The sequence below is a fragment of the Pleurodeles waltl genome, chromosome 4_1, assembly GCF_031143425.1.
Source record: "Pleurodeles waltl isolate 20211129_DDA chromosome 4_1, aPleWal1.hap1.20221129, whole genome shotgun sequence".
Taxonomy (NCBI): domain Eukaryota; kingdom Metazoa; phylum Chordata; class Amphibia; order Caudata; family Salamandridae; genus Pleurodeles; species Pleurodeles waltl.
Window position 1 is genome coordinate 185,787,990 of NC_090442.1, and position 13,037 is coordinate 185,801,026.

Consider the following 13,037-nt stretch of genomic DNA (forward strand, 5'->3'; position numbering starts at 1 on the left):
AACTTCTCCAGCTGGTCCATAGTGCCCACCGACAACTTCGACATACCTGTCTCCTTTTATAAATGCACTGCCTGATTTTATATGCATTTTTAAAGTATTTTCTGCATTGATTCATATGGTGCGTAATTACGCGCAAAAAGACTATTTTTAATAAAAACTCCCAAAAATCAGAACTTAAAGTACTTGCACGATTTAGAGGAGCTTGGTCTTAATTTTTTGTAATAAAAATCTGACGTATTTTTGTAAATTGGTCTTCAGATTTTTTTTTGAGAGTTTGTGGTCTCATTTATTGCTGCTGAGAGTGCAACAAATGCTTTGCACTTCTCCAAGATTATCCTGAAAGCTCGACCAAGCTACCATACAAAAAATAGAGCATTAAGTGGACTAGTTTTTACCTCTGTAAACCAATGTGTTGTTGCCTGGACCCCCTGCACAGTGTGCCTAGCTTTGCACGCTACACAGAAGGTCAGCCTCCTACATCAGGCACAAGCAAAGATTCAAACAACATACACCTGCCTCACTCGGAGTGAACTACAAAAAAAAAATGTATCTTAGCACACTAGGAATACTACATCTCAGAGGAATGAAATGTTGAAAAAACAATGACCTATGGAGACTTTATAGTAGCATCCCCCTTCACTCAACCTTATTCTTTACTGCAGTTACCAGAGCTTTAAGTAACAGTTAAAATATATATATATATATATATATATACACACACACAAAAAAAAAACAATGATACAGGAAAAATGGGCAACTAAAAACATCTGAAAGATTCATTCAAAAATATATATATATATATATATATATATATATCACTATTAGGAAGGAAGCAAAGGAGGAAACATAGGTGCCAAACACAGAGGCCTATATTATTAAAGAGAAAAACGATACCTTTAAGTTATCAAAAACTCAAAACGCAAGACAGAACATATAAATACACACACAAATACATATATACACACACAAATACTGGAAAAATGCTTTATCAAAAGGACTACTTACAATGTGCACAAAAGAAGCTACCTTCGAGACTGACCATCTTAGTAACCACCAATCACAAGGGTGGCTTCCCTCCCAAAGGATGTCCTATAAATTCGGCAATAGATTCAATTGGCTCACATGTGGGTGAATACATTTATTTATTCTTAGCTTCAACCATTTATCAGTGATTTGCTTCATTATATACAAGAGACAAATGACATTCTAATCAAGCTACAGAATAGCTTGTGGTTACTTTGTTAACAATAAAGACTGCCTATAAAAACATTCATAAAGACTAAATATGAGATAAGAATCGACCTGGTCAAAGATCAAATGATTATTGAAAATAAGGATTTTCGAGTACACAACAATGTTTTTTTTTCAACAATTATTCAGGGGTGTGGAGCAGCAACAGAAGCCAAAAGGTGGAGCCAATACAAGGGCAGACTTTGATGATATCCTGTTCATCTGGCAAAGAGATCTAGAACAACTTCAAAGATACACTGGATTAGTCAATGATCATTAATTCACCATCAAACCAACTGCACAGTTATGTTTTTTTCCCAAGTTGGCTTTCTTGGTAAATACTACCTGTGAAAAGGTTACATAACGATCTTCTCAAAAACAACCCCATACTAACAAGTTCGAGAGAGACTCGGAGAACAGGCCTCGGACTATCAAAAAGAATTTAAAGGATTTACTTTCAACTCGGTGATCGTTGGTTACTTATATTTAACAGGGTTATCATGAGAGCCATGACAAAAGCCTACCGGAAAATCCCTACTTTCCTAGCCTTTAAATTCCCCAGGCACATCCTGAATAAATTCTCCTAGCACATCCTGAACAGAGATCACTATGTTTGGCTGCTTTCCTACTAAAGGTCCCAAAGAAGTAATTAGTCACACACAGACAGGGCATTTTCTGTTGCAGCACCTAGGTTTTGGAATTCCACGATTCTTCAGTTAAAGGATTAAACTTCTGTAATTGTTTAAGAGAAATGTTGGAAACATTATTATTTATTTTTATTTTATTTTTAAATCAATGAATTAGGTCTTTTCTCACATCCGTCTTTAGTAAACGAACTTGTGATGTGCTATTCCAACAGACACAAGAAGCTTAGATGTAGGAGTGCTAGGCAGATTCAATTAACATAATGTTACAAACAATACAGGCCTTCTTTCCCAAAGCAAGTCTTCTAAATCTATAGCTTCCCGGTATCATCCATGGATCTCACAGGAGCTTCCACTATAAACTGAAAGTGGGCTAAAAAAGCCCAAACATTAGTATAAATGAGCTACCTCCTCGAAAAATACCAAAACTGTAGTTAAAAATAGTGTTTTCTTTATTCAGCTCTGCTTGTTCCTGTAAACCAGGAAGACATTGATTTTCGCACAGCAAACCTTTTGTGGATGCCATTTCTTGAGGGGGTAGAGGGATGACAATTTTTTTTTAAGAGCACTTTTTTCCTATTTTGCGCAACAATAAAAAATAGCTATTTTTGCCTATTTTCTCAGTTTCAAGGGGAACCCTCAAATTCAGGGAACCTTGAGAATCCCTAGGATGTAGGGAAAAGGGAAGCAAATTCGGTTTGAATTCCTTATTGGAGAGAAGAAAAAAAAAAAAGCACAGATGTCTAAGCGCTAATTACCCCAAATAGCCAAAAAAAGGTTTAGCATTCTAAGGGGAAGGCCAAACCAAATCAGACTCCAGTCTGCGATGGACACTGTATACATACTTGGAAAGTCTTATCCAGACCAATAAATGTGCTGCGGTGCACTAATAATGGCCGAAAGTGTGCTATGTACGGTGTAAAAAAAAAAAAAATATATATATATATATATACACACATATATATATATATATGAATAAATACACCACAACTGTCAGTTTTTTTTTTTTTTTTTATATAAACACCAACACAGCCATCGTTAAAAAATAAAATGAGAGTAGCTCGAGTTTATCAGGGAATTTAACGAAAGGAGGGGAAACTGTAATATGGTTCTGGTAAGTCAAGCTTCAATGCTATTGAGATGCTTCCAAATTTTTTATACAAACCAAAAAAAATAAAAAAAATAATAACCACCTCCGCTCATATTGCAGTTCATCACATTTCTCCATAAAGCAACTAGGAAAGGTACAAAGTGTACCATATCCAGACATCTTGTATTTTTGCTCATGTCAACAATGGGAGTCTGTTCTGGTGAACGCAGTTTCATATGTAACAAGAGAGCTTTACATCACTCAAAACTATTAAAAAACCCTTCTAGTCCAAACCAGCGGAGCTTAAAAGCAGCAGTACAAATGAAGTCCAACCATGAGCTCTGTTAAGCTGCACATTTTTCTCCTCCACCGGCTGCAATACTGTGCGTATAAAACCATTATTTCAAAAGTGGTAGAATAATCCATTCAGTCTGTCAGACCAAGAACCACCTGCTCAAAGACAATCCTTAAGGTCAGACAGTGCATACTGACTAATTTTTTTACACTGTTTCCATAGTAATACCAACTCACAAAAAAAAAAAAAAAAAAAAAAAAACATTATAATATATCAGAGAAATTTCTAAGCATCCTATTACTTCATCATCTAGACACAAAATGCGTGGGTCTTCCCCCAACGTGGTGAGGATGCCTGAAGAGTCTTGCTTCAAAGATGCTCTAGTCTGCTCAGGTATTTGCTGAGATTTATTCCCACTACCACCGAACTCAGATGTATGTAGTTAACCCAATGACCGTGTTCTAGCAGCAAAGTTTTAATGGGTTAAATTAAATATTCTTCAATTTAAGTCCCGGATACAGATATCAAGCGCAAATCAGATTCTATGATCAGCAAGGATCCAAACGACTGACTGGTACACAAGAAATCATGAGCAGATACCCACCTAAAGATTCCACTTTAGGAAGCACACCGTCCTTAATGCAGATCTACCAACAGATGTCTTCTAATATTACAATTCTAAAATTCCAATGACTGTCGCACACAAGTTTATCAATATTTTTTCCAAGGTCGGTTTTGTACAAAATAAATAAAAAGAATCTACTCCAATTTGCGAGTATAAAATGGATGACATACCATGCTAGCTACTCTAGCAACCCACCCTAAGGTCTCAGCACTACATCACTGGATCCATCTCTCTTCATTCATTGTCCGTCCTGGTGAGCTTCCATGCCCTGCCCACACCATCAAGGCTCAGTATTGAGCCCTCATTGTTCCTCGTTCTAAGCCATATTCCTCAGTGTCATTCCCTCCTCCTTTAACTTTTATAAACCTCCACATCAAACACCCGAACACTTGCGCATCACGCACACCCCCACCTGCAAATCACAATCTCATATGATCTCAGACACTGGCCAGCTTTAAATCTCTCCCTTTGTTCAAGACTGACAGGTTGCTTCCATGCATCCCTCCAATTAACCCAACCACATCTCTATGGCCTAATATGCACCCCATTAAGGAACCGTGGCCTCAAAACTAACCTCAGACCGGTTATCTCTACTCAGCTCCAGTGCCAATTCTGACCGGCTTCAGCCCCCAAACAGCCTTAAAATTCACCCACAACCCGTTGTCATGCTACTAAAGCCATAATAGCAAGCAATCTGGATTACTGGAGCAGACTCATTTATGGTCTCTTCAGTTCTTCACCACCACCATGGATAAACCTATCAAACCCCCACCCCACAAGCCAGCTGTCTGTCTGCCAGCCCCATGGTACTTCATTAATACTCCACATAATGCAGACTCTCAAGAAGTCTCCCGATACATATTATCATGAGCACAGTGATCTGAAGACCGCAGCCACCTATCTACCTGTCAATCAATGCCCCTGTATTCAACCGAGTATCAGAAACTTAAAAGTATGGCTCCCCGACACTCAAATGGCCTCCCTCACAACACACACCAACAATCCATCCTCTGTTTAAACATAAAATCCATTACATTTAGAGTCTGTACAGTTCTGTCTCAATCCTTAGCAAGTAACACCATCACTTGTCAATGTTGCACCTTCAACTCAATCTTTTCTTTAACACCTTGGAAGGAGCTATGTGCACCTTTTGCGTTTGTAATGCTTCATTCTAAATAAGGACAATTTACAGGCCACAATGAAATCATTTGTGGTCTAGTTCCAGATTGAATGCGTTTTTTGTTTGTTTACCAAATGTAACTGGTCTTAATTTGTAGAAAAGAAATTGTAGCAAGAAGTTACCACTCTTCTGCAAGACAGTTTCGGAAAATACTTAAAGGGCGAGAAGCTGTACGGGGAAAAGAAGTACCTAATCAATATAAAATCCTATGCTATGTATTGGCTCGAAAATGGCCCAAATTGCTTTGAATATTTGCAAACTTAAAAACAGGCTACTCCTATTTGGGAATGGATTTATCACTACATTATAGGAGTATAAAACGCTATGCCCTCATCACAGAAAAGACCTTTCTTCATTAAAGCACGTAAATGTCCACATTAACTTCTAACAAACTAACCAAATCACAGTGAACGTGATAGAATGTTTCGAGAGTTCACTCAAATTATTATTTGTTTTTGGTTTAGTTACAAACGCTTGTGACGCAATGAGATTTATTTTAGACAAGCCTGCAACTAAAACCTTCCTGACTGGTGCTACATCAGAACAGTGTGCTTATCCATAGTAATGAAAATATTTAATAGGCAATCATACTATACAACAAAACAAATAAAATAGTTTTCAGTGCGACAGGCTGGACAAAGGAACCAATACACGATCTCCACGAGATAAGACTGACTGTTGCTTATAAAAGCAGCAGCTTCAGGAAAGGTGACTTAAAACATAGTAAAAATAAAACTTGTCACATAAATTATCAAACGGAGCACTTGCACATTAAAAGTGGCTATCATCTCCTTTACAGCAGCACCACCTTCATCAAATTAAGAACTTGCTGTTTGTCAATGCTATACATCCTAAAAGCGTCAATTTCCAACAGCCCACTGAAACCTCGCTGTTTTCAGCACGGTTCTTCACCCTCATTTCTGAAAACGAACTATACATAGTACTTGAAGAGAGATGAAGCTCATAAACAAAGTTCAATTGTGCGCAGCAAGGTATGGCTATTACACTGTAAAAGAAAAAACACATTTTGAAAACCTCATAGACGTCTACATATGTTTGATGCAAACTAGCATTCAAAAAATACGCCAAGTGTGGATTCTCATCAACGGACCAGAGCTTCGCCCTCCTGGTCAGATGGAACATGTAATATTTTAGATTCTGGAGCTATTTTATACAGTTTTTAGATCTTGCCTAAGGCTGTACATGCACCATCTCCTGTGAGGCCTTTTGTTATCTGACAGGCCGCCCACTGTCTAACATTCGTCAGCTTTATTTTCACTCATTTGTTCTTATTCATCAGATCCACAGACTTTCTTCCTCTTCATATTTTTGTTCTCACTTGGAGCATATCCACGTTACTCCTGTCTTGCTAATTTCTTAGGCACTACTTTTTTTCTCCATTTGAAGAACTCTTCGAGAGTGTGAGCAGTTTTCAGCTGTCTCCCTTATGTACGGCTCCTTCCTCCGAGTTCCTCTGCCAGTCCCAACCATTATCTGTGTCCGTGCCCTAGTCCTCCGTGGACTATGTGCTTGTCCCAGCCTTTCCTATCCACCCTCTGCTGTCCACCTGCTTGCTTTCGACCATTCCGACAAACCTCCGTTGTCAGTGTGATTGCCCAACAGCTCTTCTTCCAACCTGCCTCCGTTGTCCGTATGGTTGCCCCACTCCTCCCACCGACCATAGTTGTTTGTATGCTTGCCAACGTCCCTCCTCTGCTGTCCATATGGCTGCACCCGGCCGTCCAACCCAATATCCGTTGTCCATGTGGTTGGTCTTGTACCTCCCACCCGCCACTGCCCATGTGGTTGCCCCCATTCCTTCTGGCTCCCCTCATTCAAGTCCCACCACCCTCCCTGGCTTAAAAAAAAAATGAAAAAACATTAGCTGTGTCATGGCGCTTTTTTTCCTCATTTTTTTTTAGCTATACTGCGCAGCAGCAGAGCTACTGTACAGTATGGCTCCAAAACATTGTCAAAACCAATAGCTCTCATAGGCACGACCTACTGGCTTTGTCAAGGTTCGTTCTCACTGCAAACACATGGAGAGAAGATCACGTATTGGAGTAGAAACTACACTAGACACTAATGAGCCAGTGACAGGCTCCTTTCCTGTGAAGAGTGCGTGAAGACCTAGATATGCTGCAGTAAGCTAGAGTAAAACAACTGACTTCACTAATTTCTGCAGTTCTTGCTTCACAACAAGGCTACCCTTACTAGAACAGTTTAGATAAATGTACAACATCGAATAACAAATTGGAAGTGTGTCTAAAATGTGTAAACGTGCAGTAATATTAAGGATTCATTGTGATTTAAGCAGGTATAAAAACGACATCGCATTTTTAATACAAACAGAATGGAATATTCATGTTTACATCAATATCATACTACTAATTGTACACAACAAAATAAAAATTAATCCATCTAGGCATTTAGAGGAGCTCTCCGCCACATAGTTTCTTCATTAAACAACAATTTCCAATGCCAACTGGTCATGCTTATAAACCAAACTTCCTCTTCAGTCACTGATGGGTTTGGTTTAGGAACTCAATACACCATATATGCACTGGCACTCACCCATGCATCGATTTTTCCACCTACCCATTCTTAAATTCATCCACTTACACAACCACAATAAAACACGAACTCAACCACACATGCAAGATACATTTAATGAAACTAGAAAAAATGCTGTTGCCTAAACATGCAAACGTATGATTGCAATAACAAATGAAAAATAAGCAGAGCAACCGATGGCCATCTTGCAAAGGTAATTTATATAGTATTGTTGTTCTGAAGTTCCAGCATGGTCAACAAATTGAAGCCAAGTGGTTGGCCATCTTGGAATAGTAAAACAGTGATACAATAGGGCTAATGCCAATCCATGATAGTTCCTTGGTTTAGAGGAAAAGGCTGCGCTATACGCTGTCCTACATGGAAGCAGAGAGCAAATTATACAGGAGGGGGCCAACCCAAATCCCCTATACTTCTGTATATTTATGTCTTTATGGTTGATTTTTTATTACAAGATCCTAGCAAGCAACTAAGCCTTTCAGGCCTTCTGAAGACGTCTTAGCAAAAAATATAATAGTGCAAATCCTCAAACCCTAAGGTTTGTCAAAAGTGCCAATCAGCATTAATATCATTGTCCACTAGGTTAATCAGACATGGCATGCATCAAGATACATAGCTCCAGGCTGTAACACGGTGCAGTACCAATCCACAATTAAAAGCCTCTTGGCTTTAACATGTTTAATAATAAATAATTCAGCCCTACTTTATCACAAGTTTTCATAAACAGATTAGACATATGGCATCTCACATAACGTTTAACAATGAGCAAATCAGATCTCCAGCCTTTATTATTAACTTTGTCACCATAAGCTAGCCATGGCTACTGTACTGAGCACACACTTTCCCACAAGGCTACCATACCCTAATAAAAAAATATCATACAAGCTAGGAATAGTGGTGAGCAACACAGCAGGCAAGTAATATTTGAAAATAGCACACGAGAAACAGCTAGAAAACACATGCACTCATGGAATGCTGATGAAACGGAAAAAGTAGTTCCCTAAAATTAGGCAGTTGAGGGACATAAGTCAGCCATTCAAAAGGACCATAAAGAGGCTATGCTGCAGGGGAGGGATAAACAAGAAAAGGATGGAAAGTCATCGAATAAAACACAAACCAATGAGAGTGACAATTAAGTCAACCAATGGTATGCAATAGATGGGCCGTAAATTAACAATAGGTATTTCACAACCAGTCTGGTAGGCTCCATCTAAAAATAGAGGTAGGTCCTTCCACCCTCAGCGAGTCTTGATGCCTGCTTACTCACTCAACGATCAAAATAGATAATCACACAAAAATGAACAGTTACATCAAAATAAGCCTAGTTTCAGTGAAAAAAAGCAGAACAAGAACATTTAAATATAACTAGATTTTCGGATAGCATTCCACTATGCTGGCTCTTCTGGCAGAAACGTTAATTCTCCAGGATGCAAAGCCAACAAAAAGCTCCACCGTACCTGCACTCAAAGAGCTAGCTTTTGTCTTCATGGCCATGGTACAGACAGCAAAATAATTAAAATTAATGAAAGCAATACCCTCTGTGCACCTTTAGAACGCCCGAAGAAAATTAAGGTATTTAAAGTGTTTACACCAGTGGTTCCCAACCTGTGGGCCGGGGACCCCTGGGAGTCCGCAAAACCTCTTCAGGGGGTTTTGAGACTGCTTAGAAAATTAAATAATATTAACAGATTAGGTCCCTAGCTTTCAGTAATGACTAAGTGGGGGGTCCCCAGATTCCAAAAATGATTCAGTGGGGGTCCCCGGGTTCCAGTAATGATAAAGTGGGGGTCCACAGAAGTCAAAAGGTTGGGAACCACTGGTTTACACAGTTTCTGTTTTGACCAACTCAGCCGTTACTTGTGATGAGTGGCCCAGATAACTCAACATAAATGCTAATGTTTGTTCAAACTTTCTACGGCTATTTATTGCATTCCAAGTCCTATTTCAGGAGTACTAGAGGACAGCTCACCCACCTAAACACCATGAACCTCGGCGCAAAGCTAAAAACTCCACACACCCTTCAGCTTCTTTCCTTTCATTTCTCGCAAACAATGTCCCCATCCGCAAACAGAACCCTGAAATTCGTCTTTGTACACTTTTTACGGGATAGCACTTGCATCTGTTACCAGAAGTTTTCCACAGAATCCCTGATAAAGATCTTCTTGTTTAACCACCACACCACTTTCTATCCTTGGCTTTCATGCTATTCCCACTTGACCACCACTTCCATTCCAGTATTTCAGTTTCTACTGCTGCTTCTTTACCGAAGTATCCTTATATCAGAGCACTCCACCCCTTCAATTAGCACCCTACTCTATGTCAGCCATCATAGGTTTACCCACTCATCCTAAAGCATGTCCTCTCCATCACGGATCCAATTCAGCATTACAAGCATGAACTAATCTCTTAGTTCAAAAATGTGCCACTCAACCCTATACCAGATACTATGCCCTAAATTACACGTTTAGCCCAGCTCCCAGTGCTTATAATGCATCCACTTCCAAAGCTATCCACCCAACAATGCTCAAGTCAAACACAATAACATTACACAAGTATCTCCTACTGCACACCTGGAGATTAAGAAGCTATCACTCATTACTAAGCACAACGTTGCCAGCTCTTCACACACCACTTTCAATAGTCTCCAAACATTTATTTGTATCCTCTCTATTAGCAATCCAATGTAAAGGTTGTCTTCCAAGTTTATAGGTCAGCTTTCAAATGTATTTATTTGCAGATTTATGCTAAACATAACCAAAGGGCTTAAAAGCATTTTACAAGATATTCAAGACTGAGTTTCCTAAAACAATCAGCCATTACCAACTAAGCACGAAATCGATACAGTCATGTTCAGTCAGACATTATGCAATGGAACGCGAATACAACAATGATATGCAAAGATACCAGTCACAACCAAATCTTCTATAAAATCGGAGGAATTTGACATCCATTTCAAAGGCAGCAAGACAGGTGATCATGCAACGAGCTAGTGGAAGTGAATTCCAGATCTTTGTTGCACTACTAGAGAAGGACTGCTTCATACAGCACTTTTAATTATAGGAGGCAGGATTCTGCATCCTCCCACTGACCAGCAGAGATTCAAATTTCTCAAGCCAGATAGTCATATAACATCCCTCCTCGGTGCTGGTTATCTTCACTGCAGTCCAAAACATATACCACACTTTCTCCATTCGCATCCGTCACCTATCCTCTTCTGGTGATCCCTGTTGTTCATGTATGTCTTCGCTAGTCTCCTGCTGCCTTACCCAAGGGCGCCACCATCACAATCTCCCTTTCCATACTACATCACATACCAACCTATCTATAATTCTATGACAGCCACCATGCAATCATTGAGTGACACCACCAAATTCAGGATACTGGCAATACATTTGCCACCAGTGCACTAATTCCAATGCATGTCACAAGCAATGGTCTTTCAATGTTGTTATACTGCCCCTGGTGAAACCTTCATACACGTTCAGATATAGCCTCTATACAAGTACCACTGTTCTATAATGCAACTGAGTCCAGACTAACTTATACACCAAGTAACGCTCATCATTCCCATTCTGTTATAGAACCACCAATTCTCAAGCACAATATTGACCTATGTGCTCTGCTCAAAATAGCATCATGGAATTGCAAGTCTGCCAACTCTTACCCCCAGATGCCACAATGTAGGACACATGTCTGGTGCCATACCATTTCCATGGCAGTTTATCAACTTACTTCATCTGCCTAGACGTACTGCCCTTAATCTCATGCCACCATCACCTATTCTTCCACTACTTGGTACTCTTGAATGGCACCCGTTTTGCCCCTTCACCCATTACCACATTTGTATACATTTTCATTTATTGACCATCTAGAGTGTTGCACCGTTGTACAACTCTATACAACATAATGATAGACTCAGAAACTCGTTTTGTAGCTCTCTATATTAGCAAAAATGTTAGGGGAGAACGACACAAAATGTGTGCAAACGTTACATTGCAATGCCGGTTACAATTGTCCTAAAAAAAGGAAGAAACTGATGTATGAGTGCGACCATATCAAAACCTGGTGCCAACACAAGATAAACCCAAATAATCCAGGGTATACCCACAGTTTCCTTCTCTACACCAAATTAATCACCAAAGCATCCCTCACCCGCTACAACTGTCGGTCTACCATTCCAGCAGCAAAAATACACCCTATGTACTAGTAAGCAACATTTCGAAATCACACCCATGCCTTCAACTCAGGTCGGTCGGATAACAGAATGCCCACACGCCACTCAACGTGTTACTCGGGATGCCTGCTCAACAGGTCCCTTTGGTGCACCAGGCAGCCCCCTCGCCTCACAGCGCCCCCAAAGCTCACAGTGCCCCCTCCATCCCTTCGTCTTCCCTTCTCTGATCTTTATTCCCTCACCCCTGCAACTGAATGCACCCTCCCTGACCCCACTCCCTTCACAGGCTCACACAAGGCCCATGGAGCTCCCGTCTCCAACCCGTGGGGAGCCCCTGCACCCAGCTGCCCCCCGCGTCCCACAGAATCAATGATTTCACCCACAGGGAGAGTCCTCCAAACCCTCCAAGTCATTCTCGCACCCATGGCATGCATCCATCCCCCGAACGCGCTCTGCCCTGACCAGCAAGCACACTCTGCCCCTCCAGGCTGCTGGTCTGCAGCCCCCTGCCCTGGGCCCCTCACCTCGCAGCAGGCAGCAGAGGTTGCACACCAGCAGACTCCTCAGCAAGACGCCCATGGCTCCCCGCGTCCTCTAGCGCCCCGGGGACATGGCCACAGCGCTCCGAACGCTCTAGGCGCTTCTCTCCCAGCCGAGCGCGGCTCCTGCGGTTGCTGGTGTCTGCGGGGCCCGGTGTCGCTGCCTGCTCTCCTCCATTGCGCTACCGCCTGGATCCCCTGCTCTGGCTCCGCCTCCCCCTCCCGTAGAGCCGACCGTGCGCACGGACACCACGGGGACTCGACACCCTGTATCCCTGCGCGGCGTACAAACGGCTCGCTCGCCTGCTACCCCTCTCCAAGAAACATCACAAAAACTTAGAAATATCCTCCGAATCCGTGACTCGCAAAAAAAACGGGTCCTGAATGGACTACCCGGCTGGCAGCCTCGGAATTCCCAGGGACTACTTTTCCTTTTCCCAGGCTCGCTCGTCTTCAGCGGCGGCACTACTTTCAAGCGGCCTTCCTGCGCCGCGCTCCCTGGTGGAGCCCGCCGCTCCCGTGAGCTCGGTGGCGGGCCGGGGTTGCTCCTGGCGTGGGATGCGCTCTGGGCGACCTACGCTCCTTCAGCTTGATATCTGTGTCATAGAAACTCGCCAGCCGTCCAAAGGTCCAGGGATAGCTACCAAACAGAGACTAGAGGGGAGGAAGGCAAAAACCTCACCCCCTCT

At 41.6% G+C, this 13,037-nt stretch overlaps 1 protein-coding gene across 1 annotated transcript in view; it reads right to left on the reverse strand.

The window, feature by feature from the left end:
• Positions 1 to 12,612, reverse strand: part of LRP6 (LDL receptor related protein 6) — a 591,871-nt gene extending 579,259 nt beyond the window's left edge. The window contains exon 1 of the mRNA XM_069228018.1: positions 12,334 to 12,612. Coding sequence (XP_069084119.1) covers positions 12,334 to 12,388 — 55 coding nt within the window. The 5' untranslated portion in view covers positions 12,389 to 12,612. The remainder of the gene's footprint in view (positions 1 to 12,333) is intronic.
• Positions 12,613 to 13,037: the final 425 nt, after the last annotated feature.